Genomic DNA, 26,390 nt, shown 5'->3' on the forward strand with positions numbered 1-26,390 from the left:
TGGCCCCATTTTACCATTTAGGCTCAAAATTTTCAAAGGCCTTGCAATGATATTTGCTCCACTCAAACCACAAACTGATTAAATTCATCAAAATACAATTTGCTAATTATCGCAATACTACCAAAAAAAGAAGGCAAGAGGGTAAGAGAATAAACTATTTGGGTCAAGTGCTAAATTAGTTTATATACTATAGTTTAAAATCAAACTGACCCGTCTACTTTTACAATGATTAAATAAATTCGTATATTTTTATATTTGTGATCGTATTTGTGTTTAAAATGGATGTTCTTCACATCTAAGAGTATTTATATTAAATTAAATCTTAACCATCCCAAATCATAAACTCTAATCACATCATACATATATTTTGTTATTAGAGTTATTATGGTATGTTTGAGCAAGATAAGGTTCTTCAATTGTAAACGACTCTTTAATTACGATTGAAAGTTCGATTTGGAATTTGATTGTTGGAGATATTTTCAAAATAAATTAATTATAACTTTTGGTGAAGGATTTTAATTTGTAACATATATGAATAGTTGTAACATTTAGTGAAAGATCGTAACACGTATGAATTATTGTAACTTTTGGTGAATGGTTGTAATATTATCTATAAATAAATTGATATATTTTTTAATCAAAAACACTTGAGAATTCATATTATTTTTCTCTCTTTATTATTTCTACGTAAAACTTCATAATTTTCGTGCATTCAAAGATTAATTATTTGTATTCTTTTATTGTAGAATTATAATACAAAATCTCTTGTGTTTATTACAAATTCATTGTGTTTGGGTCTGTTGTCAGAAATTGCACATTCACTAACAAACATTACATTTTATTCCATTATATTTTTGAATCTTGTTTGGATCCCTTGTACATTATATTTTAAAACAAACAAAGTTTTAAGGAAAGTCAATTTTCGTGCCTTAGAATCTTCAAGTTACTGTAACATATTTGTCATTACAACACCACAATTTTTCAACATTGATTTGGGTTATTGACGTATTATTTTTATTTATCATTATAACACCACAATTTTTCAACATTGATTTGGGTTATTAGCGTATTATTTTTTGTTGTACTTTGATGAAGCTTCAATATCGCTGCGTTTGGCATAGGGGCTGGAGGGTCTTTTCAGCAACCCTCAGAGCCGCCCAAAACGGTAGCGTTTTGGGCCTCTGAGTGGATGGTTGAAACGGCAACCAGCTGTGCCGTTTTGCTTGACGTACTTCATTGTCGCATTGCTTGCTGTGTGCCCGATCGTTGATGCTCTGCTGTGCCTTTATTCATCCCGATCGCCACCGTTGCATCCTTCTATATATCTTCTACAGTGGCCTCGAGATCAGCAGCGCGCACAGCCTCCGATTACCTTCCTCTTGCTTGGTTTGATCTGTTTATTCTCTGTATTTTCTTCTCTCTCTGTATAGTTTATGTATATTTTCTCTCTAGGGTTTGGCCTCTGACCTTTAGTTTCTGTGGTTATGGGGCCGATTCAAAAGGTGAGAATCGTTTTTGTACAGTGAGGGTTGAGAGTTAATCTGTGTAAACCGAGGTTGTAATCGTTTTGATCCGATAGTGGAGTGAGCTTTCTTTGCTGGAGTTCAACGTGGATGTAGCCCTCATTAACGGGTGAACCACGGTAAATCTTTGGTGTTTGTGTGTTTGATTTATTCTTGATTATCTGCATGCTTTCAGTATTGAATATTATGTGTCTTTCGCTTTGAGTGTTTGGTCGAGGATTATCCTTTTGTAACATTTTTATACTTCAATGGCTTTCGATCTTGAGTCTAGAAGTATGAAAGTTTATTTAATCATATTAAAAATTAAGAGAGTCAATTTAGGCTTGAGTTTTGGCCACCAACTCTTTTGAAAGAATAATTTGATACTTCACCTAAAATATTTGTAGGTTCAAGGTTTATTTTGTCAATATATATTAGATATAAGAAATTTATATATACAAAATTGAAGTATCAAATAAGTTATTATACTTTTTGTTTTAGAGCTAATTTGATTGCAATGCTTTTGAAATTATCAAATAAACCATTATACTTTCACATTCGAAGTCATGTTAGTCATTATTATATGATAAATATTTCTTAACTCTTTTCAATAATATTTTAATTTTATTAACAATGTCAATTATATCCCTTCTAATAACATTTTAATTATATTAACAATATCAATTGTATTTTCAATCAAATAATAAGTTATGTAATGTTTAATTTTATTTGTAATAATAAAAGAATAATAACACACAAAAAAGGATGAAGATTGAAAGCAAAGACATCAAAGTGACAATCTCTGTCAGTTGGTTCCATTAAACTGTAGACATCTCTAAGTCATAGCTTCTAGGTATCTCCTCTCCTCTAAATTCTACCAACTTTTGACTCACACACACAAACTGCAATATGAAAGCATTTAATTCAACTATTTATATAAATAGGAAGTGGCTGGGGCTTCTACTACACTAACACACCCCCAGTTTACAAGATTTAATGAATGGCACCGTGCTTTGTGAAATACCCTTTTTGTGGTCACATGTCCATTTTATTGGTACTTGTTAGGCAGCCATATCAACAATATTTCTTTTAGTTATTTGAAGTTGGGACTTTAGATTTTAAAATTGTTAAGATAAAACAATAATATATATTCTTCTTTAGTTCATACCAAAACTTATTAATTGACGTTTCATACCAAAAATTTAATATAGTTGTTAAACTTATCTAATGATCATTTAAAAAAAAGTCACTTTTAATTTTTTATATAATATTTTTCAAATATACTTATTTCTTTTTCATTCGAATATATATATTTTAAATTTTACAAATAAAAAAAAATAACATATATATCTTTTAATATATTCTATAAAATTTGACAAATAATTTAAAAAAAAAATTAAAATATTTTTTAATCTTATCTTAATTATTTTATATCTTAATTTAAAAAATATTTTAATATAATTTTATTTTACTTATTTTAACCAAAAATATTTCTTCCCATTTTGTTAAATATTTTGTGGGCGGTAAAATTTTGGTGCCCTTGTCTTCAAAATGATACAACGAGGGGTAATTTCGTCATTCCGAGGTCCTCCTCCTCCATCAATCCAAGAATCTAGCCAGCCTCGTAGCGAGGAGCCCCACCATTTCCACTTTCAATTTTCGAAAGGGCCAAAGCGCAAACGCAGCAACAGCACCACGGGAGGAGAGCAGCAGTGATGGCCGGATACAGAGGCGAAGATGAATACGATTACTTGTTCAAGTTGGTTTTGATCGGCGATTCTGGAGTGGGTAAATCCAACCTTCTCTCCAGGTTCACCAAGAACGAGTTCAATCTCGAGTCCAAGTCCACTATCGGCGTCGAGTTCGCTACCAAAAGCCTCACCATCGATGGCAAGGTCATCAAGGCTCAAATTTGGGACACCGCCGGCCAAGAAAGGTCATGATTTCTATTTTTGTTTCTTTTTTCTGATACGGGCTTAATTCTATGTGGGCTTCTGAGATTACCTTCCAATTTATGAATTATGATCTCGAGTCCTTTGGCTTTCTCATGTTTTTCTTTCAGTTTTAGTGGGGTCTTTGGGTGAGGAGAAGCAAGCGGTTGTCTGTAAAGATTTGGCAACTTTGATGTGAAATTCTGTGGGTTTGAAGGAATCAACTTTTGCGGAAATTTTAGTGTTTCTGTATGAACAAAAATGAGGATTGGATTCAGTTAGCATCTTTTTAGTCATTCCTTGTTCCTCAGGAACAACAATAGGCCCATGGTAGGGAAGCTGAAACTGAAAGGCTTACCCACTGTGGTAGTAGCTTTTGCCTTAAGAGTGAAGTGAGTTATAGAGCGTGGCGCGTCGGTATAAGCTCCCTCGTGCATATATGCATCCATAAAATATGTCAGAATACAAGGACTGTAAATGAGGCCAAGGATTTTTACGAGAAAAACTCTCCTCTCAAACACAACAGTTGTGAAAACTCTGGGGTCCGATGCGTGGACCAATCGAGTTTGCATCGTGACAAGAATGTTAGCAAGTTCACTTACAATTCTAAGAATATGGCTGAATCCTCATCTATCTCTGTGAATACTTGATCCTATTCTTTAGTGCATTGACACCAACTCTCTGTTTTCCATGCACTCATGGAGTCTGAAACAGGCCTAAAAATAATGGGAGGCTTAAAATAAGCTCCATAAAACACACATGAAAAATATATACAGGTTGTGTCCTACTTTTTCTCCTATAAAGTTGGGGAAGATTTAGGATATCTATCTCCTAGAAAATAGGATAAACTATCTCCTAAAACTTAGGAAATAAATTTAAACTTTCCAACAAGATTTACAACATGGAAACTCTAAGATTATTTAATTGATTTAATCTTCAACCGTGAGTTATCTCTTCCTTTATCCACATCTTCTACACTCCTTCTTAGCTTTGAAGTCTCTTTAGGTTAGGATCCTCTAATTCCGTCTAACACTCCCCCTCAAGCTGGAGAATAGATGCAAGTCATTCCCAGCTTTCTAAATAATGGTTCAAACCCTGGTCTTGCAGCTGCTTTTGTGAATACATTAGCTATTTGATCAGTGGTAGGAATATAAGACAAACTGATCCCACCTTCTTTGATCTCCCTTTTTATAAAACTTCGGTCTATCCTCACATGTTTCATCCAGTCATGTTGAACCGGATTTTTCACAATGCTGATGCTGATTTGCTATCACTATAAACCCTTATTGGTAGAGTTAAGGGTATTCCCATGTCTTCCATTAGCCTTTCTATCTGGATTACCTTACAAATTCCTTGAGTTATGGCTCGAAATTTAGCTTCAGCACTGCTATGGGCCATCACTAATTGCTTCTTGCTCCTTCATGTAACTGCATTTTCCCAAAACTTAGTGCAATAGCCCGAGATTGATCTATTATCCTCATGAGATCCTGCCCAATCTGCATCCACAAAGCCTTCAATTCCTCTTTACTCAGTCTTCTTGAACAATAAGCCTTTCCTAGGTGTTCCTTTGAGATATCTCAAGACATGAAACACAGCTTTCAAGTGTCTTTGAGTAGGAGAATACATATATTGACTTACTATACTTACTACATAGGCTATGTCCGACCTAGTAAGCGACAAATATATTAGTCTTCCAACCAATCTCTGGTATCTCTCCTTATCTATGGGGGTATCATCCCCTTTCTCATCAATTTTTCATCCCTTTTCTAAGGGAGTCCCAGTAGGCCTGCATGCCGGCATTACTGTATCTTTTAGTAGATCTAGGGTATATTTTCGTTATGAAATGAATAAACCTTCCTTGCTCCTAGCTACCTCAATTCCTAGGAAATACCTCATAATTCCTAGGTCTTTTACCTCAAATTCTGCCCTCAATTGTTGTTTCAAGCTTTCAATTTCCTGTAAATCATCCCTTGTCACAATACATAAACAATTAGTATAACTTTCTTTCCTCTTGTCGTGTGTTTTATAAACAAGGTATGGTCGGCTTGCTCTTGGTTATATCCCACTCGGTTTAAGGTCATGCTAAATTTCTTGAACTAGTCCCTTGGAGACTGCTTTAATCCGTATAGAGACCTCTTGAGCTTGCACACACCGTCACAACCAACTCCTTGTTCAAAACTTGGAGGCATCTTCATGTATATCTCCTCATCCAACTCACCATTTAGAAATGCATTTTTGATATTAAATTGAAACAATGGCCAGTCTAAATTAACAACAAGGGAGAGTAATACCCGAATGGAATTAAGTTTGGCCACAGGAGTAAAAGTCTCCTCGTAGTCAATCCCATAGGTTTGTGTAAACCCTTGGGCCAACAATCTAGCCTTGTATCTGTATTTTCCATGTGCATTATGCATCATAGAAAAAACCCTTCTACATCCTACTACCTTTTTGTTTGAAGGTAGTTTTACAATATCCTAAGTATTGTTTTTAACCAAGGCATTCATCTCCTCCATAACTGCAGCCTTCCACTTAGGGTCATTCATAGCTTCTTGGACATTTTTTGGAATTCTAATGCTGTCAATTTTTGCAACAAACCCTTTGAACTGAGGGGATAATTTAGCATAAGTCATGTGATTAGACATAGGATACTTGACACATGATTTTACCCCTTTCCGTAGAGCAATAGGCATAGCCCAATCCAGGTCATCCTTTCTTGCAGCACCACTATCAATGCTGTGAACTTCTGTGCTTTACTCTCCAGTGTTGTCCTCTAGTTGACCAACCTTTGGAAGTGATGGATGACCATGCTGAGATTGAGAATGGCCTTTAGGTCATCTTGAGTACATAAATAGTGGGTTGTAAGTTGCTGAACAAGGACTAGGATCAAGAGAGGAAACAACAGGACTAGGAGAAGGGGCTGTAGTTTCTGGCTTAGAGGGAGATAAATAACCAAGATTAGAGGGATTAGAAGGAATAGGATCTGCCACTATGTTGTCAGGAATTGATGCTCCCCCTTGAGAGCATACTGGCAGATTAGGATCAAGGGAAGGAAATGAGGGAATAGGAGTTCCTGATGACCTTTGAGCCTCAAGAAAGGGGATTGGAGGCTGGTAGAAAGATAGGTCTTCACAAAAAGTGACATCAGTGGACACAAGGATTTTTCTAGTGTTGGGACAATAACACTTATATCTCTTTTGGGAGTGAGAGTACCCGATAAAGATACATTTGATGGCCTTGGGATCCAATTTGGTTTGAGAGATATTGTTGTTGTGTACATACACAACACAACCAAATATCTTAGGAGTAAGAGAATTTAAGAAAATAGTATTTGGGTAGAGGTCACAAAGAACATCAAGAGGGGTTCTAAAACTCAAGGTTTTAGAGGGAAAACAATTAATCAAATATGCAGCTGTGAGAACAACCTCTCCCCAATAGGAATAAGGAATATTGGTAGTAAACATCATAGTTTGAGTCACTTCTAAGAGATGTCTGTCATGAACCTAGGGTTTAGCCTAGGGTTGGATTGGAAATTGGAAGAATGAAGGGAGAATTTAGAGAAGAATATGGAAGAATAGAATGAATAGAGGGAGAAAAGAGAATTGAGTGAGACGAGAGAGTGAGAGAAAGAGAGAGAGAGAGAATAGGATAATGTTGTATTCTATTTTTTTGCATGCCTTCTCCCAGGGAATGGGATGAATACATATAGGTGCTTGGTGTGGGTGTGGATGCAATAGATCATTCCCCCTCCAGTAGTTACAACAAACTATTTTGTCTTTTTCCTAAGGCCTCATATGTGGCCTTCCTAATTTTAACAGAATTGATAGCTGGAATATAGATGCAACAATTAAAGTAAAAGAAATACAACATAGCCATTCTAATTACCCTTGGGTCGTGACAATCCCCTCTCCTTGAAAGGTTTCTTGTCCCCAAGAAACTTATTACATTGAGCCGTTCTTATTCATCCAATTTCAGCTTTCTCTATCAGTTTAATGATTCTTTCATTCTTTATCCTTCTAGGCTTTTTCCTCTTTTCTTTTCTCTCAACCGTAACAGCATCATGACTTACTGCCACATCGTCTTCAACCATCTATTCATCCGTCAATGCAATAGACTAAACGACCACTAGAAAGGCTCCCAACAGGTTGTTGAACTCCTTGAATGGTTCCTGCATGATGAAAAATAGGGAATGCAACACCAAATTGAACAAAGAATGATGTGGCAAGAGACCTCCCAGTACTTTTTGGAATATTTGAAGTCAACCCATTCATAGATGACTGATTTTGGCGAGAGAACATGACCATCAAATTTTCATCTATGATTCCATTCATCCTTCTCTCCAAGCCCCCTAGTGAGGAATCCAACTTCCGATCCATTGCCATGATTGCTTCATGGGTACGATTGGATCCAATCTCCAGTAATTCCACTCGAGCCTGCAGATTAGTGATTGTCGAGTGGAATTGTTGCACCTAGGACTCAAGGTTCTTCATCCATGTTGCTCCCGCCATTACTGATCTTGCAAAATTTTCCCGGCTCAGCAACCTTCAACGTTGGGGCGTCACAACAGTACTCCTCATTGAAGTAGCTCTAGTAGGGAAGCTCGTTTGAGTGCTTTGCTTTGGGAATGGAGGGAGAAGGGTGAAGCAACCAAAGAAGGGCCACTCAATTAACTCAAGCGGAAGGAGTCGACGGCCTTGGATTTGCTCTCGCCTGGTATATCTGAAATTTGATGGCTACTGCGATGGATTTAAAAGTTGCCCAGATTCGCTTCTCAATGTTTGGGTTAGACTTGTTGACCTATCAAGCGACAACACCTCACAAAACTCCGGTTGGAATTCTCGATCAAAACTGCAACATTCAACCGTGCCTACAGGAAGCTTATCGGTCTGGTCAGACTAGTCTTTTGATCTGGTTGCAACTCTCTGGGCCGTCCGCTTCACTTGCGACGGACTCACGCTCGCCTTGGATAGTCGCAACCCTCTAGCTGTCTACGTCAACACATTCGACGGACTCCTTATTCACTGCAATCCTAACGACTGGCCGAGGATCACCAGTAGATGGTAGCTCCTTGAATTGGCCTGGGTCGCCGACCCTGCTAGTTGAATAGTTAATAGGATTTGACGAAATTCCAACGCTTTGCCTAGATCATTTCTGAAAGATGGCTTGTTCAATTGTTAGAACTCCGATTCTGTTGAATTCACCAGGCCACTAGAATTGTCTAGGCTGAGTTGCCTTTTATGCAACAACTTGGATCCAGCCTCTAGGGAACAATTGCCCAATTTGCCTTGATCTGCTATGTGACTCTGTCTAGTTGGAATCAATAGAATTGCCTCAAGCCTCCTCAATTGCCAGAAGTAATTTCACCGATCTTCAACTCGAATCAAAACCACAGCCAAGGATGGACTGCTTTGATACCATTTGTCATGAACCTAGGGTTGGATTGGAAATTGGAAAAATGGAGGGAGAATTTAGAGAAGAATAGAATGAACAGAGGGAGAAAAGAGAATTGAGTGAGATGAGAGAGTGAGAGAGAGAGAGAATAGGATAATGTTGTATTCTATTTTTTTGCATGCCTTCTCCCATGGAATGGGATGAATACATATAGGTGCTTGGTGTGGGTGTGGATGCAGCAGATCATTCCCCCTCCAGTAGTTATAACAAACTATTTTGTCTTTTTCCTAAGGTCTCACATGTGACTTTCCTAATTCTAATAGAATTGATAGCTAGAATATAGATGCAACAATTAAAGTAAAAGAAATACAGCATAGCCCTTCTAATTACCCTTGGGTCGTGACAATGTCTATTTTTCCTTTCAGCCACACCATCTAACTTACGCCGGCTTTCTGATTGAGCATAACCTTACGTCGGCTTTCTTCCCTCTTTACTTCTGAAAAAACTTCCTTGAGTGATGGTAGAGGCTTCGTACCTAAGATCCTTCCTCTAACTTCATCCAAATCAAAGTTAAGTCCATGTAAAAGTCAAACACACAATCTTTTTTCAATCATCTTGCTGTATGTAGCACTGTCTTCTTTGCAATCCCAATCAACAGTGTAGAATAGATCTATTTCATGCCATAGTTCAACCAAAAGATTAAAGTAATCAGTGACATTTAGAGTACCTTGTCTGGTTGTTCTGATGGCCAACCTAATCTCAAAGCATTGGGATGAATTTTTCAAGTCGGAGTACATCTCTTGGACTGAATCTCATATTTCTTTTGCAGTCTTGTAGAATAGGTAAGTCCTACCTATTTTAGGCTCCATCGAATTTTTCAGCCAGGCCATTATGGTGGAGTTTTTTGCCTCCCAAACACCATAAGTGGCTGCTGTGGTTGGTGGAGGAGGAATAGAACCAGTTAGATATCTATATTTTCCCTTCCTTTGATTACCAGCATCACGGATTGAAACCATTATTTGAAATTACTCCCATTCAATTTGTGGCGAGTAACCTGCAGAGGATGGCGATCAATTGGATTGGTGGAAAGATTTGTTGTAGCAGACGGAGGCCTAAGAATGTTTGGAGAGCTTGTGGCTGATGCTTCGGTTAGGGTAGGGTTTTGGTGAGCTTCGACCATATTCTCGTGCACAACCTTGATTCCAATGCTATGAGTAATCAGAACCTTGCTCTGATACCATGAAACAAGCCTAAAAATAATTGGAGGCTTAAAATAAATTCCTTAAAACACATGAAAAATACATATAGGTTGTGTCCTACTTTTTCTCCTATAAAGTAGGAAAAGATTTAGGATTATCTCCTAGAAAATAGGATAAACTATCTCCTAAAACTTAGGAAATAAATTTAAACTTTACAACAAGATTTACAACATGAAAAGTCTAGGATTATCTAACTGATTTAATCTTCAACCGTGAGTTATCTTTTCCTTTATCCTCATCCTCTACACTCCTTCTTAGCTTTGAAGTCTCTTTAGCTTAGGATCCTTTAATTCCGTCCAATAAAGTCCACCAAGCATTGGTTTGTGTATCATGAACACCTCGAAGAAATCTTTTTATAGAGATGATCGATGGAATAATCATTGAATCTGAGGTTTTTCAATCTGAACCCAACTATTTACAGGGCTTCTTTGGCGAACATTACTTTTGTAGCTTAATAATACCTCTCTTCGGATTCTTGCTTTCCCTATATATAAGATTTGACCAATTCTCAAGAAATATCCTTTGGATTTTAAAAATCCATAAATATTTTGAATAGCTTTCTTGGGCCCCTTATTGATTATGTCCTTGCATTTTTCTCCTGCGTGTTCTATTGGTGCTTATGGTAGGAAAAACATAAAGAGGAGGATTATCGTGGGTAGGGTTGAATCTGCTGGAGGGGTGTCTATATGTGTTGATAAGGTTGTCAAATCTGCTGAAAAGTGGATTATTCAATGGTGTGCTCACTCTTCTAATTTGTTGGGTCATGAACTGAAACCAGTAGATTGTTTTCCTCTTGCTGTAGTTGTTCATACTCTAGCATTTTTGAAAAAAATGCCTTAATACTTCTTTTATTGCTCTTATTCCTGAAGAAGGAGGGGCTATTCATCTTAAAGATTTGTCCTGATGGTTTGGTTGTTAAGAGTTCATAAGATTTTGTTAAATAAGATAAGTAAGGGGGTATTAGTGTATTTATTTTTTAAATACATGTATGTATATATATATGCTTGTACTGTACACTTGTGAAGAATACATACAGTTTATTTTATACATATAACATGGTATTAGAGCACAAACCCTAACCTAACCCTAGCCCCCGCCACTAATTACCTCACAGTCACTCGTTATGATATTTCATTTGCTGTGAGTGTGGTAAGTCAATTCTTGGATTCACCTTGTGACAGTTACTGGAATGCAGTGATCCGTATTCTTCGGTATATTAAGGCTACCCCTAGTCGGGGTGTATTGTATCAAAATCATAGGCACAGTCAGATTGTGGGATATGCAGTGATCCGTATTCTTCGGTATATTGGGGTTTTCTCTTGTTTGTTTTACAAAGAAAGCTTTTGGAAGTAGAGGTTTTCTCTTGTTTGGTAGGTTCTCTATGTTTACAGATGGAATACCTAGAGGTTTTTCTCTAGCACTAGAGATCTAAGACAAGATGGCCATTTATCTCCTTTATTTTTATTGCAGCGATGGAAGTTTCCAGTCGTTTCTTTGCTATATTGGATAATTTAGGTTGCATTGCTGGCCTCAATGCTAGGCTTATGGCCGATTCAAATTTAAAGGTATCTCATCTACTATGTGCAGTCCATTTTATTTCATTTTATTTTTTGTGATGTGAGTGTGGTTGTGTTGGGAAGCTAGGGGTATTATTTTGTTTTTTGGGGCTGCTTCTAGTGTCGGGATCAATATCCTTAAGTGCATTATTATTCTGGTTGAGCATGTATCCAATTTTCAGTGTGTAGATAAGTTATCAGAATGCAGGTTTCATTCCATTCCTTTGATAGCTGGACTTATCTTGGTCTCACTTTAGGAGCTAGGTTTAAGGTTAGAGCAGTTTGTGATGGGATTATTTAGAGCATTGTGCCTGGTCTCACGTCATGGAAACGTTAGTAACTTGTCAAAAGAGGTAGAATTACTTTTTATTTTTATCTTGTATTGTGACTTAGTTCATCTCACTTATTAGATTTCTGTTCTGGTAGTAAGTCTTCAAAAATTGCAAAACTATATCTTTTGGAGTGGTCCAAATAGTGAGTTTCAATTTCATTTTGTTAACTAGGTGGGATAATCTTCCTAGTTGGGTTGACAGTGGTGAGTGGTTTAGGCTTTAAAAAGTGAGTTTTTTATAAAATTCTTTTAGATAGCTGGCTTTCAAGGGTTGTCATTGTGAGGGACTGCCTTTGGAAGAGATGCTCTTTAGTATGTAGGTGGGTTCCTATTAGTTTATTTTCTAATATTGGGCATTGGGAGGTTTTATTAGGACTTTGAATGAGACTTTGGTCCTAATGCCTTTTAGTTGGGCTTGTAATAGAAAGGCATCAACATGTGTTTTTTTCCTGATCTGGTTGTTTGGTTTGGTTCTTGCAATTCAAGCATAATGTTCTTGGTTTGGAATTGAATTCTGCAACAACTTATCGAAACTCCTTTGTTCTTATTATTTAGTGGATAAAGGGAAGAGAGATGGCATTGATGTTTGTTAGGTATATTGAATTTTTTCTATGCACTCCTCTTTAAATATATAAAATATAAGTTTAGTTAAAATACAAGTGTGGATGATGTTATGGTGAGGCTTGAAGATCAAGTCATTTTAAGGAAAAAGAAAACCCACATGTTTTGAATCAATTGTACAAAAAGATGAGAAAATTATTGAGGGTTTCACTCGAAGAATTAAGGCATGATGATTAAAATGGGAAAGTGGGCTTGGCATTTTATGTAATAGTAAAATCCCAATTAAGTTAAAAGGAGAACTTTATTGGATGGCTATAGACTACTTATTGTATGGTATGGAATGCTGGGTGGTAAACACCACCATGTATAAAATATGAGTGCAAAAGAGATGATGATGGTATAATGGATGTGTAGCCATACAAAAAAATGATAGAATAAAAAAAATGATGTTAAATGTTATAAGGTCGAAGTGGCTCCTATTAAAGATAAGATGCGTGAGACACGATTAAGATGGTTTCGTCATGTGATAAGAAGACTGATAGATGCTCCTAGAAGTAGAGTAGATGGAGTAAAAGCTCTTAACAAAAGAGAGAGAGAGAGGTAGACCATGAAAAATTTGGAGGGGTACTTTTAAGCATTTTATATTTTATTATAGTCACCTTACAAAAGATATGGCCATAGATAGAGTTGACAGGCAAGCTAGAGGTAATATGGCCAACCTCACCTAATGGGGTTTCAGGCTTGATATATTGTCATTGTTGGTAGTACTATAAGGCTTTGGAAACTTTTGGGGACTATAAAGCTCCTTCATAAAGTGGCTTTCTTTTTTTGAACTGCATTTTAGGGTTTATTTTTTACCTATGATAATTTGAGAAAAAGGGGTTTGGTAATTGTTCATTTGAGCTATCTGCCTAATGACATGGAACAAGATATCATTTCTTTTTTTTTATTATTATCAAAATGCCTGTACTGAATATTTCCAACGAAAAGCAATGAAATTAGATTTGCAAAAAAAGAAGAATACAGAATAGAAAAGCAATGAGATTAGCAAAACTCACTAAAAAGGTGAAAATTCTGAAACAATGAGTTGTTTCGACAATCATCAAGAATACTTCATAGTATAATTGGTGATCAATATTTAAATATTGCATTGACCTTAAGATTCGAATTGAACTCCACTGCTGCTTGCTTTGTACCATGTTAAATATTGATTGAAAACTCATCTAAGAGTTTAAACTATAGAGAGATGGGTAATTTTACTTTTTTTTTATTATTATTTTACTGTTAACAATAATTAAATACACTTATTCTCTTACGTTTATGCTATAAATACCCTCTTTTCTCAAATATTTGGTGCATCATTTCCTCAATTTCTACAATTGCTTTGATCTGGCATTTCTTCATGACCCCATTTTCCTGATTACCTATTTAGACATTTTATTTGAGTGTCTAACACTTCTACTTATTAAAACATGTTTTTAGGAAGGATCTCATAAACTTCAGAAACCATTAGATGTTTCCTATCGATATTGTAGGTTTTGTTCTCTTTGCTATTTTCAAATCATTTTTAGTTTTTAATTTTTTAAAACAGTGAAAATGTGTTTATTTTCATATTTTCAAAAATGCATTTTCGAAAACAAGAAAAAATTTTGTAAAGAAAATTCGAAACAACAAAATTGAAAACTAAAACATGAAAAGAACAATCTCGCAATTTTTACTAATTTTAGTAATGCGATAAATTATATTTTACTGGAGCCCACAACAACTTATGCACTTGTAAAATGATGCGTAGACTTAAAGAAATGCTCAATTATTTAATTGTTCAGTTTGAATGAACATTTTTGTAGCTTTCAGCTTTAGTTTGCTAACATATTTATAAGTATCCAATAATTTTTAGTTTGATTCCCTTCAGAAGTGTTTACAAGCATTTCCCTTTTTCTTAATGCTGAATGGAGAGTTAGTGGATCATCTATTTACGTTGATATTTGAAGTAATTAGAGATATTTGAAGCAGATTTTCCTCACTTTTAGTGCTCAGTAACTGACATTGATCTTAGTGATTGTCTTTCTGAATTCTTGGAGCTTCCTTGTTCGAGTGGGATGTTGCATGGTCATTGGAGGTTGAGTCCTTTTTGTTTCACGTGTCATTTGATGTGAGAGGAACTTAAGAGCTTTCAAGTGTTTAAAGAGTCAAAGCTTTATGCAAAGGGAAAGATTTTACTTGCTGTTATCTTGGTTCTTGGAGATCCCTGTTTCTTTTCCAGAGCGCTTTTTTCTTCTTGTAGATTAGATTTTTGCTTAGTTGTTTTCTTGTTTCTTGTTCCCTTCATATTAGATTTGCCACCTTGGCGGTTTCAATGACTATTTATGCATGAGAAAGAGAACAAAGTGGATTACTGACAATATATTGGAACTGGTTCATGGATTGAAAAATAAAATTGATTTCTATGTTCAGGATGATAAGCACTTTTCATTCTTTGATTCAAAGCATCAACGCCACCTGAATTCAAAGAGTAATTTCTTTTTCAGGAAGACATTTAGTTCTGCTTCTGTATTGCTCGTGTTGTTTTTCCTTTTTATTTTTATTTTTTCATGTCTCATCCCTAATATTCTTCTTCAATATGTTGTTGGTTTGAGAGAGAAGGTACAAGATTTTCTAGGCTTTTTAGGTTTTTGTAATCTTTTATATAAAAATTAGCTTTATGTTAAGAAGCATTAATGCAGATATGGTATGCTAATGCAACAAAATATGGCTACCTAAATGAGAATTTAAAAATAATAATTCGCACACAACATATATTCTCCATTTCATCAAAATAGGAAATATTATATTTTCTAAAGAAAACTGGGTAGGGCACTCTTAGGCATGAGATATGATATAATAGTCTTATAGAATATATGGTCAAGAGAGATGTGATTGGCAAGCCATAATTAATGTAGTCCACCCCACCTTGAAAGAAAAGGCTCGGCCTGTTGTTGTTTTAGTTAACTGTTATATTTTGCATTTTCATGGCTGAAAAGAAGTGTAAACACAAGCTCTACATCTGCTTTAAATCCTTCATTCAAGAAGAATTTGGAAGGTTTTTGGAATTCCTAAGGTTATAAAATTTAAGGGAGAGGAATTAGTCAATATAAAGCCACAAATATTTTAGTCTGCACTCTGCATCCCATTTTATTTTCACTGACCTTGAATATGTGAAGTCATTTGTGTCAGGTGATGGGCTTGTGGCCCCACCATGCTTGAAACTTGTTTATTTCCGTAAAGAAAAAAAAAATATATATATTTGGACACTTTGGACTTACGTTTGACACATCTGTCTAACAAGGGTTAGTGTCCACTATTTTGGGCGATGCACCATTTTTATAGGTTTCCTTATTTCTTAGGATTCTTCTAAACATGGCCAACTTTCTTGTGTCAAAACAAAGAACATGTGAGAACCTTTTCTAGTTATAACACGTTGGAATTGAAGAGGGTCCTCTGTCCAGGAAAATAACCTAAAGAAACTATTCTTAAATAAGATTTCTGGTAGACATTAAACTTTTTGTACTTTACATGGGGTTCAACTAGTCAAGCATCATCTACTAATCATGATGTTGAACACTTTCCAGTCTTGAACATGTTGGCATCCTTCTGATAGTTAATTTCTTTTTTAAGAAATAATTACTTAAAACTGTAGCAGAGACTTCTTACTGGATCTGGGTCAACAGCTTTGCTGATTAGCATGTATCCAAACCTTTGGTTTGGGGTTCCAAAACCAATAATTTGTCTGTAACCAAGAAAAAGATACCACTTCACCTTGCACAATTTTATCAAATTACGTGTTGATTAATGTCATATTGCTCATGCAATAGTGAAATCAATGATAGATTTGAGTTGAATGATAATGGAGGCTGGGGAAAAATGGAGATGGGAGATAAATTTTTGTTGGAGTGCTGGGTATGGCATAAATTCTAGGCTGGGGACTTGGTGATGTAGTTTCTTTAGTGGTTTAAATAACTACACATCAGCATTAGAGTTCCTAATAAATTCAAAACACTAAAGGCTGGGAACTTAATTAACAAGAGTGAGGTAAAATGGCTCACAAATTCTCTAATTGACAAAATGGAGAAGTGATTAGTTTCAAAATTTTTGTTTTAGTGTTCAGGATGTTATCTATCTATTGATTGTTATTTTCTATGTGAAAAGTCTAAAAACTGCTGAATAAAGCAAGGGAAGTCTACAGACCTCCCCTCTATTGATAGTTTTATGTGTGTTTGTATTTGCATATACATTTTATGAATGAATCATCTGGTGGAAATATCCTTCGGTGGGAGAGCTTCTACCATGGAGAATGTAGGATGGAATATAATAATATGAGGATCTTGATATATGGCCCATTTTGTGATTTTTTGCTCCTACGTAATGCTCACTTCTAGAATTCTATAATAGTCAATGGAATTGCAATGAGTTGGTTCCTTGCAAGCTTAGACGTCATGTCTAGGAGGCCACAGGTGGGATGATGACCCTCCATAACATTACATTCTTGCATGTGCCACCTTGAAAATAATAGGAAGTTTGTGTTAGAAATTGTGTAACTTGAACATATGTTGAACTCAAAGGTCACAATCTATAGGCAAGGGTACCATGCAAAAAATTAGTGCCATTCATGAATAGAAATGAAAGTCACAGAAGATTATAATGTTATGGAGGGTACACTAACTTGAACCATGTTGTCATGACCCTATGAACAATAAAAGGGTATTATTGTAATAGGATAAAATAGTTTGTTAGGGATATTTTAGCAAGTGGTTAGAAGCACATGGGAGCATGTGCTAGGCTATTCGAAGGCAAATATGCCTATAAAAGATTGCTGTAATGGTTTGTTTTGTTATCCAAAAAATTAATGAATTGAAATTTGTTTTTCTCCTCTTCCAAATTCTCTCCCCTTTCTTGATCTTCATCTCCCTCTTTTCTGTTCTTCTAATCCCCCTAACACTTCTTCTAATCTCTCCCTCATTCTCTCAAATTCCTCCTTAATTTCCTTCTGTTCCTGGCCGTAGCAGGATCGGATTCTTCCGATTTCCAAACTGATCCTAGGTTAGGCCCTAGGATCATGACAAATGATATCAGAGCAGTCCATCTTTGGCTGTGGTTTTGATTCGAGTTCCGACGGTGATTATCGGTGAGTTCTGACGATCATTATAGGCTACTAATTTTCGATCGAAGGAGAGCAAGCAATTTCGACTCGAAATTGTACGCGGATTCCTTTCGAAGAGACGGATTCCTCCGACTTCTTTGCTGGTGAGTTTCGACACCCTAGACTGCTAATTTTCAAGTTGGAAGGCGTTTGAGGCGAGAATATGAGGCCTGGCAGCAGGCGAGCCAGGAAGTCGCAACTGGTGTAGAAGTTCCAAGAGATCGCGGTTGTGTAGTGGGGTTCTGCTGGAAGGCAACGAAGGAAGGGTGGTCTACGACCACTGAAGTGCGATTGTTGAGGCGAGCATGAGTCTGTCGGAGGTGAAGTGGATGACCCAGAGAGTTGCTACTAGACCAATAAGCTTCCTGTAGGCGCGGCTGGGTGTTGCGGTTTTGATCGAGAAATTCCGATCGGAGTTCTGTGGGGTACTGCTGCTTTGATTGGTCAGTGATTTCGACCCAGACAGTAAGAAGTGGATCTGGGTGATTTCTTGAACCCATTGTAGTTGCTACCAGATTTCGGAAATACCAGAGGCGAGCGCAATTGGGCTGGGAACCTGTGGACGGTGATTTGGTGGCGACTTGTGCAAGGAGGAATTGGGCTTTGATTGATCGAGCAGCAATTCCCATCGAAGCTGCTAAAGCCAAGGCAATTCAGCGCATCTAATTCCTATGGGCCTGGTGATTGTCGGTGCTTCAGGCGAGTAAAATTCGGTGGGTTATTGAAGCCGAAGTGACTGAGGCGAGAAGGAATGGCACCGAGGATTCCTGGTGAATTGTGAAGACTGTCGATGATTGGGCGAGAAGAGTGAATTGGAGCAGATCCGTTGAAGATCCATTGAGGCCACACCAGCTGATTTATGACGGTGACAAAGGTAGATTCAAGTTGCTAAGCAAGTTGTTTCCCTTGACTTGATGAGATTCAAAGAATAAAACAAGGAAAATTAGAGAGAAAGAAGAGGATATGGGGTCCAATTATTTTGCTGAATTGAGGCTGACATAGGTGAGTTTACAACAGTTTCTTTGGTGACCGCTGACATAAGCATTGAATTGGAAGGCATGTGGCTCATCTTGCTAAGAAATTGAAGACCGTTGAGGGTTGAGAGACAATCATTTATCCTAGGTGCTTGCTGTGAAGCAGATAACAAAAGGAGATGTGGACTCAAATGCAGTCGAATGATGTTGCATTTTCAGTGGCTAATTTTCAAGCAAGAGAGCAACCTAAATTGCATTGAACCAGTGCTGCATTTTCAGTGGGGTATCCTACTAGTGAAGCTAGGGGAGGCAGAGCATACATGGAGCAGAATGCTTCACTTGCAGCTGGAATGGAGCCTCCATGGCAGCCAAAGAAGGTTGCATTTTCAGTTGGCAGCAACAGGGAACAGGAAAAAGGGATCAACCAAGTTGACAAGGAAACAAGAAGTGTAATACATGAAGAGAGCAAAGAATTCGGCCAAATGATACGTGAAAAGTTGCAAGAGTTTGCAATGATACTATCTAAGGAGTATCATTACAGTTTTCTCATCGAATACTTTGATGACTATCATGGAAGTTTTAACAAAGAGGAGTTTCTTAAAATAGAGAAGCCGAAGGAGAAGACAAGAAGGTGGGAAACTGATTCATCGTTGACTTTCGAGTATGTGCTTGGGTATTTTGAATTAAGCAACAATATCAAGAAGGATGTTGGTAGCATCAAAGAGGATATTGGTCATGAATTACATCCTTCAAAGGGAACCTGTAATGAATAGATTGATAGGGCAACCAATGCAGAGGGATCATCTGATATTGCTGAAAAAGAAGTCCAAATAGAGGGGAATTGCAGCCAATAAAAGGGAAAAGAAGTTCTCGATGGTGATGTTTTTGGGATTTTGCAACAAGAGCAGTCCAACTTTAAGGAAGAAGGGGAAGAGGAAGAAGAGGAGGAGGAAGAAAAAAGTGAGGAAAAGGAATTGGAGGAAGGCACTCAATCAATTGACAACCTCTCAAGCACTCTTATTAGTGCTGAGACACTTGGCCAAGTGTCAATCATTGAGAAATCGTTGGCTGGAATTGAGATTGCAGTAGCTCCTAATGTTAATCCTCACAAACAACCTTGTTATGAGCATTCAAAGCAAGTCTACAAGTCCCCATTGCTGCATTTTGAGGCTGTTGTTGATATTTTTGCAGCAGAGCATGGCTGTGGGTTGAATGGGGGTACAATAACAGTAACTACGGTTGTAGATCTGCTCTCCTTGTAGTGGAGGGTAATGAAGTTTTTCCTAATGAAATTTTGGGCCAATTTATACTTGGAATTAATCTTGAAAACTTAAGAATGAAGAAGAAGAGACCTAGAAGTAGAAAGAAAGAAAGGAGGATGATCCGCATAGAGAAGGTTGGAATTGGACGAAGAGCAACGGCTATTTGCGACAAGTTCTTGGGGACAAAAACTCTCTTAAGGAGGGGAGAATTGTCATGACCCTGTATTGTAATAGGATAAAATAGTTTGTTAAGAATATTTTAGCAAGTGGTTAGAAGTACATGGGAGCATGTGCTAGGCTTTTAGAAGGCAAATATGCCTATAAAAGATTGCTGTAATGGTTTGTTTTGTTATCTAAGAAATTAATGAATTGAAATCTGTTTTTCTCCTCTTCCAAATTCTCTCCCCTTTCTTGATCTTCATCTCCCTCTTTTCTGTTCTTCTAATCCCCCTAACACTTCTTCTAATCTCTCCCTCATTCTCTCAAATTCCTCCTTAATTTCCTTCTATTCTTGGCTGTAGCAGGATCGGATTCTTCCGATTCCCAAACTGATCCTAGGATAAGCCCTAGGATCATGACACATGTTTAGATTTTAACTAAAAGATTATAATCAATTTCTCTTCTTTTTTTTTTTGTTTGTTTTGGGATTTCCACATAGAGCTCTTTCATCAGATTGATTAGAGGGATCTGAGGCTTGCCTTGGGACAAAATGTGGAAGTTTCCCTGGTTTATGGACAGATTGGTTCAAGAGAAAATTACATCTTAGATAGGATGTTGTTAGGGAAACTTCAGGACTACTTGGTCAAATTTTAAGTTTTGAGCTCCTTTTATGGCATATGTAGGGCAGAATTTGTGTTTAGTGAATCGAGAAGTTCTTGGTATATCTGACAAGCAAGGTGGAATATGGTGCTTTTTGAATTCTCATTGGAGCACCCAATGTAGGACTGATGTATTTGCTCTAACCCCAGACTGGTGGAGAGCGATAAAGCTTAGAATAATGTTGCTGTAATTCATGCTTATCCAAGGTTGTGAAGAACTTAGAAGACTGGCAGATTTTACATCTTCTTTTATTTATTTATTTTGAATTTTTGAAGGAAAACTAATTTTGGGGCTTGTGGTGTAGATAAAAGTTTTAGGAATGGAGTTTTGATTACTGTTAGAGTTTTGGAAGCAGTAGCTGAAGGGCTAGTAAATGAAAATTGGTTGTGGAGGAGGAAAACTTCCTAGGAATCTCAACTTGGTTTCCTTGGGCCTGGAGCCCTGCTATGAATTTCAAGTTTGTAAACTGACTTCCTGTCTCACTCTTGATTTGATGGAGGACATAGACAGATATAGTGTGACACCCTACAACTCATTTTAGGACCTAAAGAGGAAAAGTAGGACACGGGAAGGCGCTAGTCCACAGAAAGTTGACTTAGGGAGTTGTCTGATCATTGGTGAGGATGGCAGCCTGCCATAAATCAACTGTAGGAGCTCTGACGGCTGATCATTGGTGGGGGTGGTGGCCTGCCATAAATTGACTGTAGGAGCTTAGCTGTGTGAGGGAATGCCTTGCTGGAGCCAACAGTCATCCAGGAGCTGGCTATTGCATCAATTGTTGAAAAGCATGAGGATTGTCTCAGGTAAGCAACTAAATTTAAGCTTAATTTTGGGGGATTAAATGGGTAAGTATTAATCTCCATCTTGGATATGTTATAGAGAAAAATGGGAGATTTTGATATGAATTTTGTGAAAATTGGTTATGGTTTTGTAGAGTAATATTTGAAGTAATAATGTGATTAAGACCTAACTAAGAGAGCTTAGGACCGCCAATAGTTCCAGCCAATTCTCAAGCAATTTAGAAGATGTGAGAACATGGGAGAGGCTTCTAGGTCTGAGATGTCTTCTTTGTTTCCTGAAGTGGCTGCCCAAGTGTTAAGGGGAGAATGGGAGGTTGTGTTGAAGGAATGTTGACTGTTGGATTGATTGTCCAGAACAGAGACCAAAGAACCTCGGCTGTGGGGAAGGAACAATTGACTGAAGGGTTGGCTGCTGGCTGAAGGATCTATTGTCAGGGAGACAGTTGACTGTGGGTTATGGACCACTTTATGGCACCTTCTTGCCTAGTGAAGGGAAAGTCAACTGTAGGGATCAGTTGTTGACTTTCAAAGGACTATGTGAGGGAAACACACTTAGACAACAGAGAGATTTGCCACCGGGGAATGCCAAATAACCCACCCCTCAAACTACCTTTGAAACATCTGACATTGGCCAAGGAAGAGCATCTCATGCTGTCTCAGGTCAATTGTGGGAGGCCAATGCCATGCCTAAAAACGTAGATTGAGGAAGATAAGGTGGTGATGCCCAGGGAGGGGTTTGAAACACTTCATATGGTACTCATTAGGATTGTAAAGCACATGCATTTAGGCCTCTGGAATTGATCTAGGTTATAACCCCAAAACTTGGAACTCATGAGACTTCGACTAACAAACAGTCTTTTATATTTGCTTAACTCACACACGGGACCTCATAACTTCAGTGAAAACATGATTGTGGACTTGCTGCAGCTTGCGTAATAAAATCGAAATTTGTAAAATATTATTTGCTCTTATAAGATATGAATATGCAGATGACTTTGCCATATTATCCAGCTAACATATATCAAATTAATGGTAAAAATTCTTAAAGAAGCTTTTGTTTTCCTCTTTTTTTTTTTTTTTTTTCTTTTTTTCTTTTTCAGTTACTATCATTTCTTTTGAGTTGTTCAATCCATCTTGTTAAGTATAGGTCTCACTAATTTTTATGGGCTTGATTTTGGAACCTTTATGCTGGGGATGCTATCCTTTGGAAGTCTCTAATCATTTTAAGTTTCATTTTGATGGAATAAGTTGATTTGTGTTATTTGGCACATTCATCCAATTACTGGATTTTTTTTGGAAGAAAGAGGAGCTAAGGTCCAGTTTGGTTATGGTTTTTATTTCTTTTTCTTTGCTGCTGTTTTTGAAACCAAAAACTCTGTAAACTTGGAAAACATCTCTCTTTCATGTACTTTCATTTTTGTATGTTAATGATTTTGGACTTGGTAAAAACAATTTCTAGTTTGGGGTATTTTAAGTTTGGTTATGTAAAAACAATTTCTAGAACCAGTTCAATAAATACTTTCTCTTAAGTTTATATGGTTTTGGAATCAGAAACAGTTCTTGGAACCATAATTGAATGGACCCTAAAACTTTGCTTGTCTAAAGTTGTACTCTGAGTTCATCTTAGTGTTTGATCTTTTGATTTGTCCCTCAATCCCCTATGACATGTTCAAAGTGTTACCCAAGGAGTTGGGTTTGTTTTCTGCATTGTTAACTGTAGTGCTAATCCTTCCTGAGAGGGTGGGGAAAGCATAATTTTCTGATTCTAATGTTTCTTCATACTGTTATTGTTCTTCTTGAGTATGCACTTCCTTGTGCACGTAGATCTCATCGTGCTTTTCTTTTTTTCTTGTTTTTTCTCCCACTTCCTTGGGCACAAAGAACTCACTTTGCAATTTTGTTTAGGTGTTTGGTGGATTTAAATCAAAGTTATTGGTTTTAGATGAACATAAACTCTATTCTTGTACAAGATTTTTGGGAGCTTTTATTCATTTCCTTGGATTTCATCAAATCAATGGCAAGAACATGTTGGGTGGAATGATGCAGCACCTCTTTTGTTTTTTTGTTTAATAAGCAATTTAGTTACTATGCTTTTGTATGGAATTTTTTTTTTCAACCACTTGTGCAATTATTGCTTGATTTCTGCATTGCTAATGTTATTAGCTTTTGTACTCTGTCTTTAACCTAAAGGGTAAATGTAAAGCTATGATTTTCCCAAAACCCAATTAAACTAGGAGCCAAGGATTCATTTTTTTGTTTTGGTTGGAAGTGCTTTATATTAGTTTCTCAAACAGAATTTTACATCACATAAGGTGCACTCTGAAGAGAGTGATATTGTGACCCTTCCCTCTGCTCTATTGCCATGAACATCACAGACCTGGTGTCCCACTTTATAGAACACTGATGGTCCAGAACTTCCTAAAGCCAAGCCTGATAAGATATATCAGGATTAACTCACCACCGCCACAGGATAAGCTCCTGAAGAAGCAGTGGAACTCACCATTCATATTTGACCTACTGGAAAACAGATCTCGTACTTTCAAATTGTATGTCTACAAAGCCTGAAAGTAGATAGGCACATCACTATTGGTGATGATATCAACACACTCAAAAGTAATGTTGGAAAACATAAAAATACCCTTCTTCCACAGAGAACCATTGCTGGAAGAATGGTATTTTTGTCTTTTCAAATATTTTGGTGCTATAACATCACTTTCGAGTGTGCTAAAATTAAAGAAACTAGGCACCAACAGCTATCAACAATATATTACCGTTTCATTAAATCACTTTCTCTAGCATGACTTCTATGCAAGATAGTGTTATATCACGATTACAGGACATCCGTACTTCTTTTCCCTGCTTCCAGAGTTCCAATCTTCAACCAGAAGCTTCTTGACTGCTGGTATTTAAGAATAGTAGTGGAAATCTCCCAGAATTGAGGAAGACCTTTTATGCCCCAAATTCTTCAACCTCCCAGAGTAGGGAGGGTGATTTGTTATCTAATTTGCATATTCAGCATGAAACAGACTTATTATCAATCCCATATTTGACAATCAAAATTGGTTTCCAGATGTGCTAAGGTGACTTCAAATATTTTCAATTGAATTGACTATTTTTTTTCCTAATCATTTTTTTAATAGGTATCGCGCCATTACTAGTGCTTACTATAGGGGTGCTGTTGGTGCTCTGCTTGTTTATGATGTCACCCGGCGTCCTACATTTGAGAACGTAGGGAGGTGGCTAAAGGAATTGCGGGATCATACAGATCCCAACATCGTCGTAATGCTCATTGGCAATAAATCAGATCTTCGACACCTTGTGGCTGTCCCAACTGATGATGGCAAAGCATTAGCAGAGAGGGAGTCCCTATATTTCATGGAGACTTCAGCATTGGAAGCTACCAATGTGGACAATGCCTTCACAGAAGTACTTAATCAAATATACCACATTGTGAGTAAGAAAGCGGTTGAGGCTGGTCAGCAGGCTTCTGCTTCAAATGTCCCATCTAAAGGAGAGACTATTAACGTCAAAGACGACATGTCTGCTTGGAAGAGAATTGGATGCTGTTCGAGCTAGGGTTGGCATTCAATGGGAGTGGCGATTGTTTCTGCTAGATTGCCTGTTTCTTTGTACATTAATGATACAATTTACTAACCATGAAAACACAGCAAGGTGTATTCTCTATGAGCCTCTGGTTAAACTAGAGCTGGCCCTAATCTGCTTGTAGAATGTGAAGACAAAGTGCTTGTATTTCATAAACAGTCTTGTTTTTAATTTGAGATTATGGAGAAATGATTGTTCTACCCAGAGTCATGGATGCAGCGATCAATTATTGTTCATGACACAGCTTTTTTCACCATTTTACTCTCTGGTTGAATGAAACATGACATCCATAGCTGCCAAAATGAGCACAAAGCTTGGATCATTCCATGGCATTGGCCTCCTCCTTGTTCACCAAACGTTTCCCGCATTTAGTAGGAAAGTAGTGTTTATATTTGCCTTTTCTTATTGGTTTAATGTGTTTTTTTTTTTTTAAATTACGTTCAATTACTGGCGTCCTCAGTTACCCTATCTCTAGAGTTACACTAAGAAAGTAAATTGCGGGATATGCCTGAGTGACCAGGGTGGTAGGCTTTGGCACCACTGATGTCACTTTAAAGGTAGTGATCCTGCTTCCCCAGGAATCGAATCCATTCTGAGAGTCCCCAAACAAGCTTTCAAACTTTATATGATTTTTTTGGTTCATGGCTGTTGTTTTATATGATGTTTGATCTCAAAAGTTTTAGGTTAATGGTTAGCTAGTTAATGCAAATCTCTCTCTCTCTCTTGTAGGAGAACATCTTCAAAGCCAGGATGTTATAAAATTATTAATCCTGAGGTGAAATTGGTTGTATTGCTGTGGTTACAGATTTTTAACATTTTAGTCCTCACTTGTGTAAATTAATATTAGGTCTAGTTTTCTTAATGAAACTTAGCGTGCATAAGCTGGCAAGTAAAATAAAAAATAGATAAAAAATTAACAAAGAAAAAAAAAGACAGACATGAATGCTTTAGATATATGGTTGCTAAATGGTTCAATAAAACCTAACAAAAAATAAATAAATAGAAATTCAATAAACACCCATAAAAAATAAATAAACAAGGTTCAAGAAATAGATTATTTAAACCATATATATAAAAAAGAAGAATTTAATTGATTTTTATCATAAACTTAAATAATAATTAACTTTTTCTATTTAAACATATAACTCTAAACCAAACCGTAACTTGTGGTGGCGATTATTATTATTATTTTTTGCTGAGGTAAGAATGTGGGTACTGTTTGATTAAC

The 26,390-nt window shown here is 36.9% G+C and overlaps 1 protein-coding gene and 1 non-coding gene across 2 annotated transcripts; both read left to right on the forward strand.

Annotated features, from left to right (window-relative positions):
* Positions 1-3,097: 3,097 nt before the first annotated feature.
* Positions 3,098-25,366, forward strand: LOC127792019 (ras-related protein Rab11D). Its single transcript, XM_052322300.1, has 2 exons — positions 3,098-3,438; positions 24,700-25,366. The coding sequence occupies exons 1-2, from the start codon at positions 3,218-3,220 to the stop codon at positions 25,133-25,135; spliced, it is 657 nt and encodes a 218-aa protein (XP_052178260.1). The 5' UTR covers positions 3,098-3,217; the 3' UTR covers positions 25,136-25,366.
* Positions 7,599-7,679, forward strand: LOC127792739 (small nucleolar RNA snoR35). The gene has a single exon (XR_008021207.1). It is a non-coding gene; the product is annotated as a small nucleolar RNA snoR35 (small nucleolar RNA).
* Positions 25,367-26,390: the final 1,024 nt, after the last annotated feature.

Source organism: Diospyros lotus, chromosome 15 (assembly GCF_014633365.1).
Source record: "Diospyros lotus cultivar Yz01 chromosome 15, ASM1463336v1, whole genome shotgun sequence".
NCBI classification, from domain to species: domain Eukaryota; kingdom Viridiplantae; phylum Streptophyta; class Magnoliopsida; order Ericales; family Ebenaceae; genus Diospyros; species Diospyros lotus.

Excerpts from the sequence above, each read along its gene's own strand:
- LOC127792019 (XM_052322300.1), top strand. The coding sequence starts at position 3,218 with ATGGCCGGATACAGAGGCGAAGATGAATACGATTACTTGTTCAAGTTG. Across the intron at positions 3,439-24,699 it reads GACACCGCCGGCCAAGAAAG|GTATCGCGCCATTACTAGTG; the intron begins GTCATGATTTCT and ends TTTTTTTAATAG.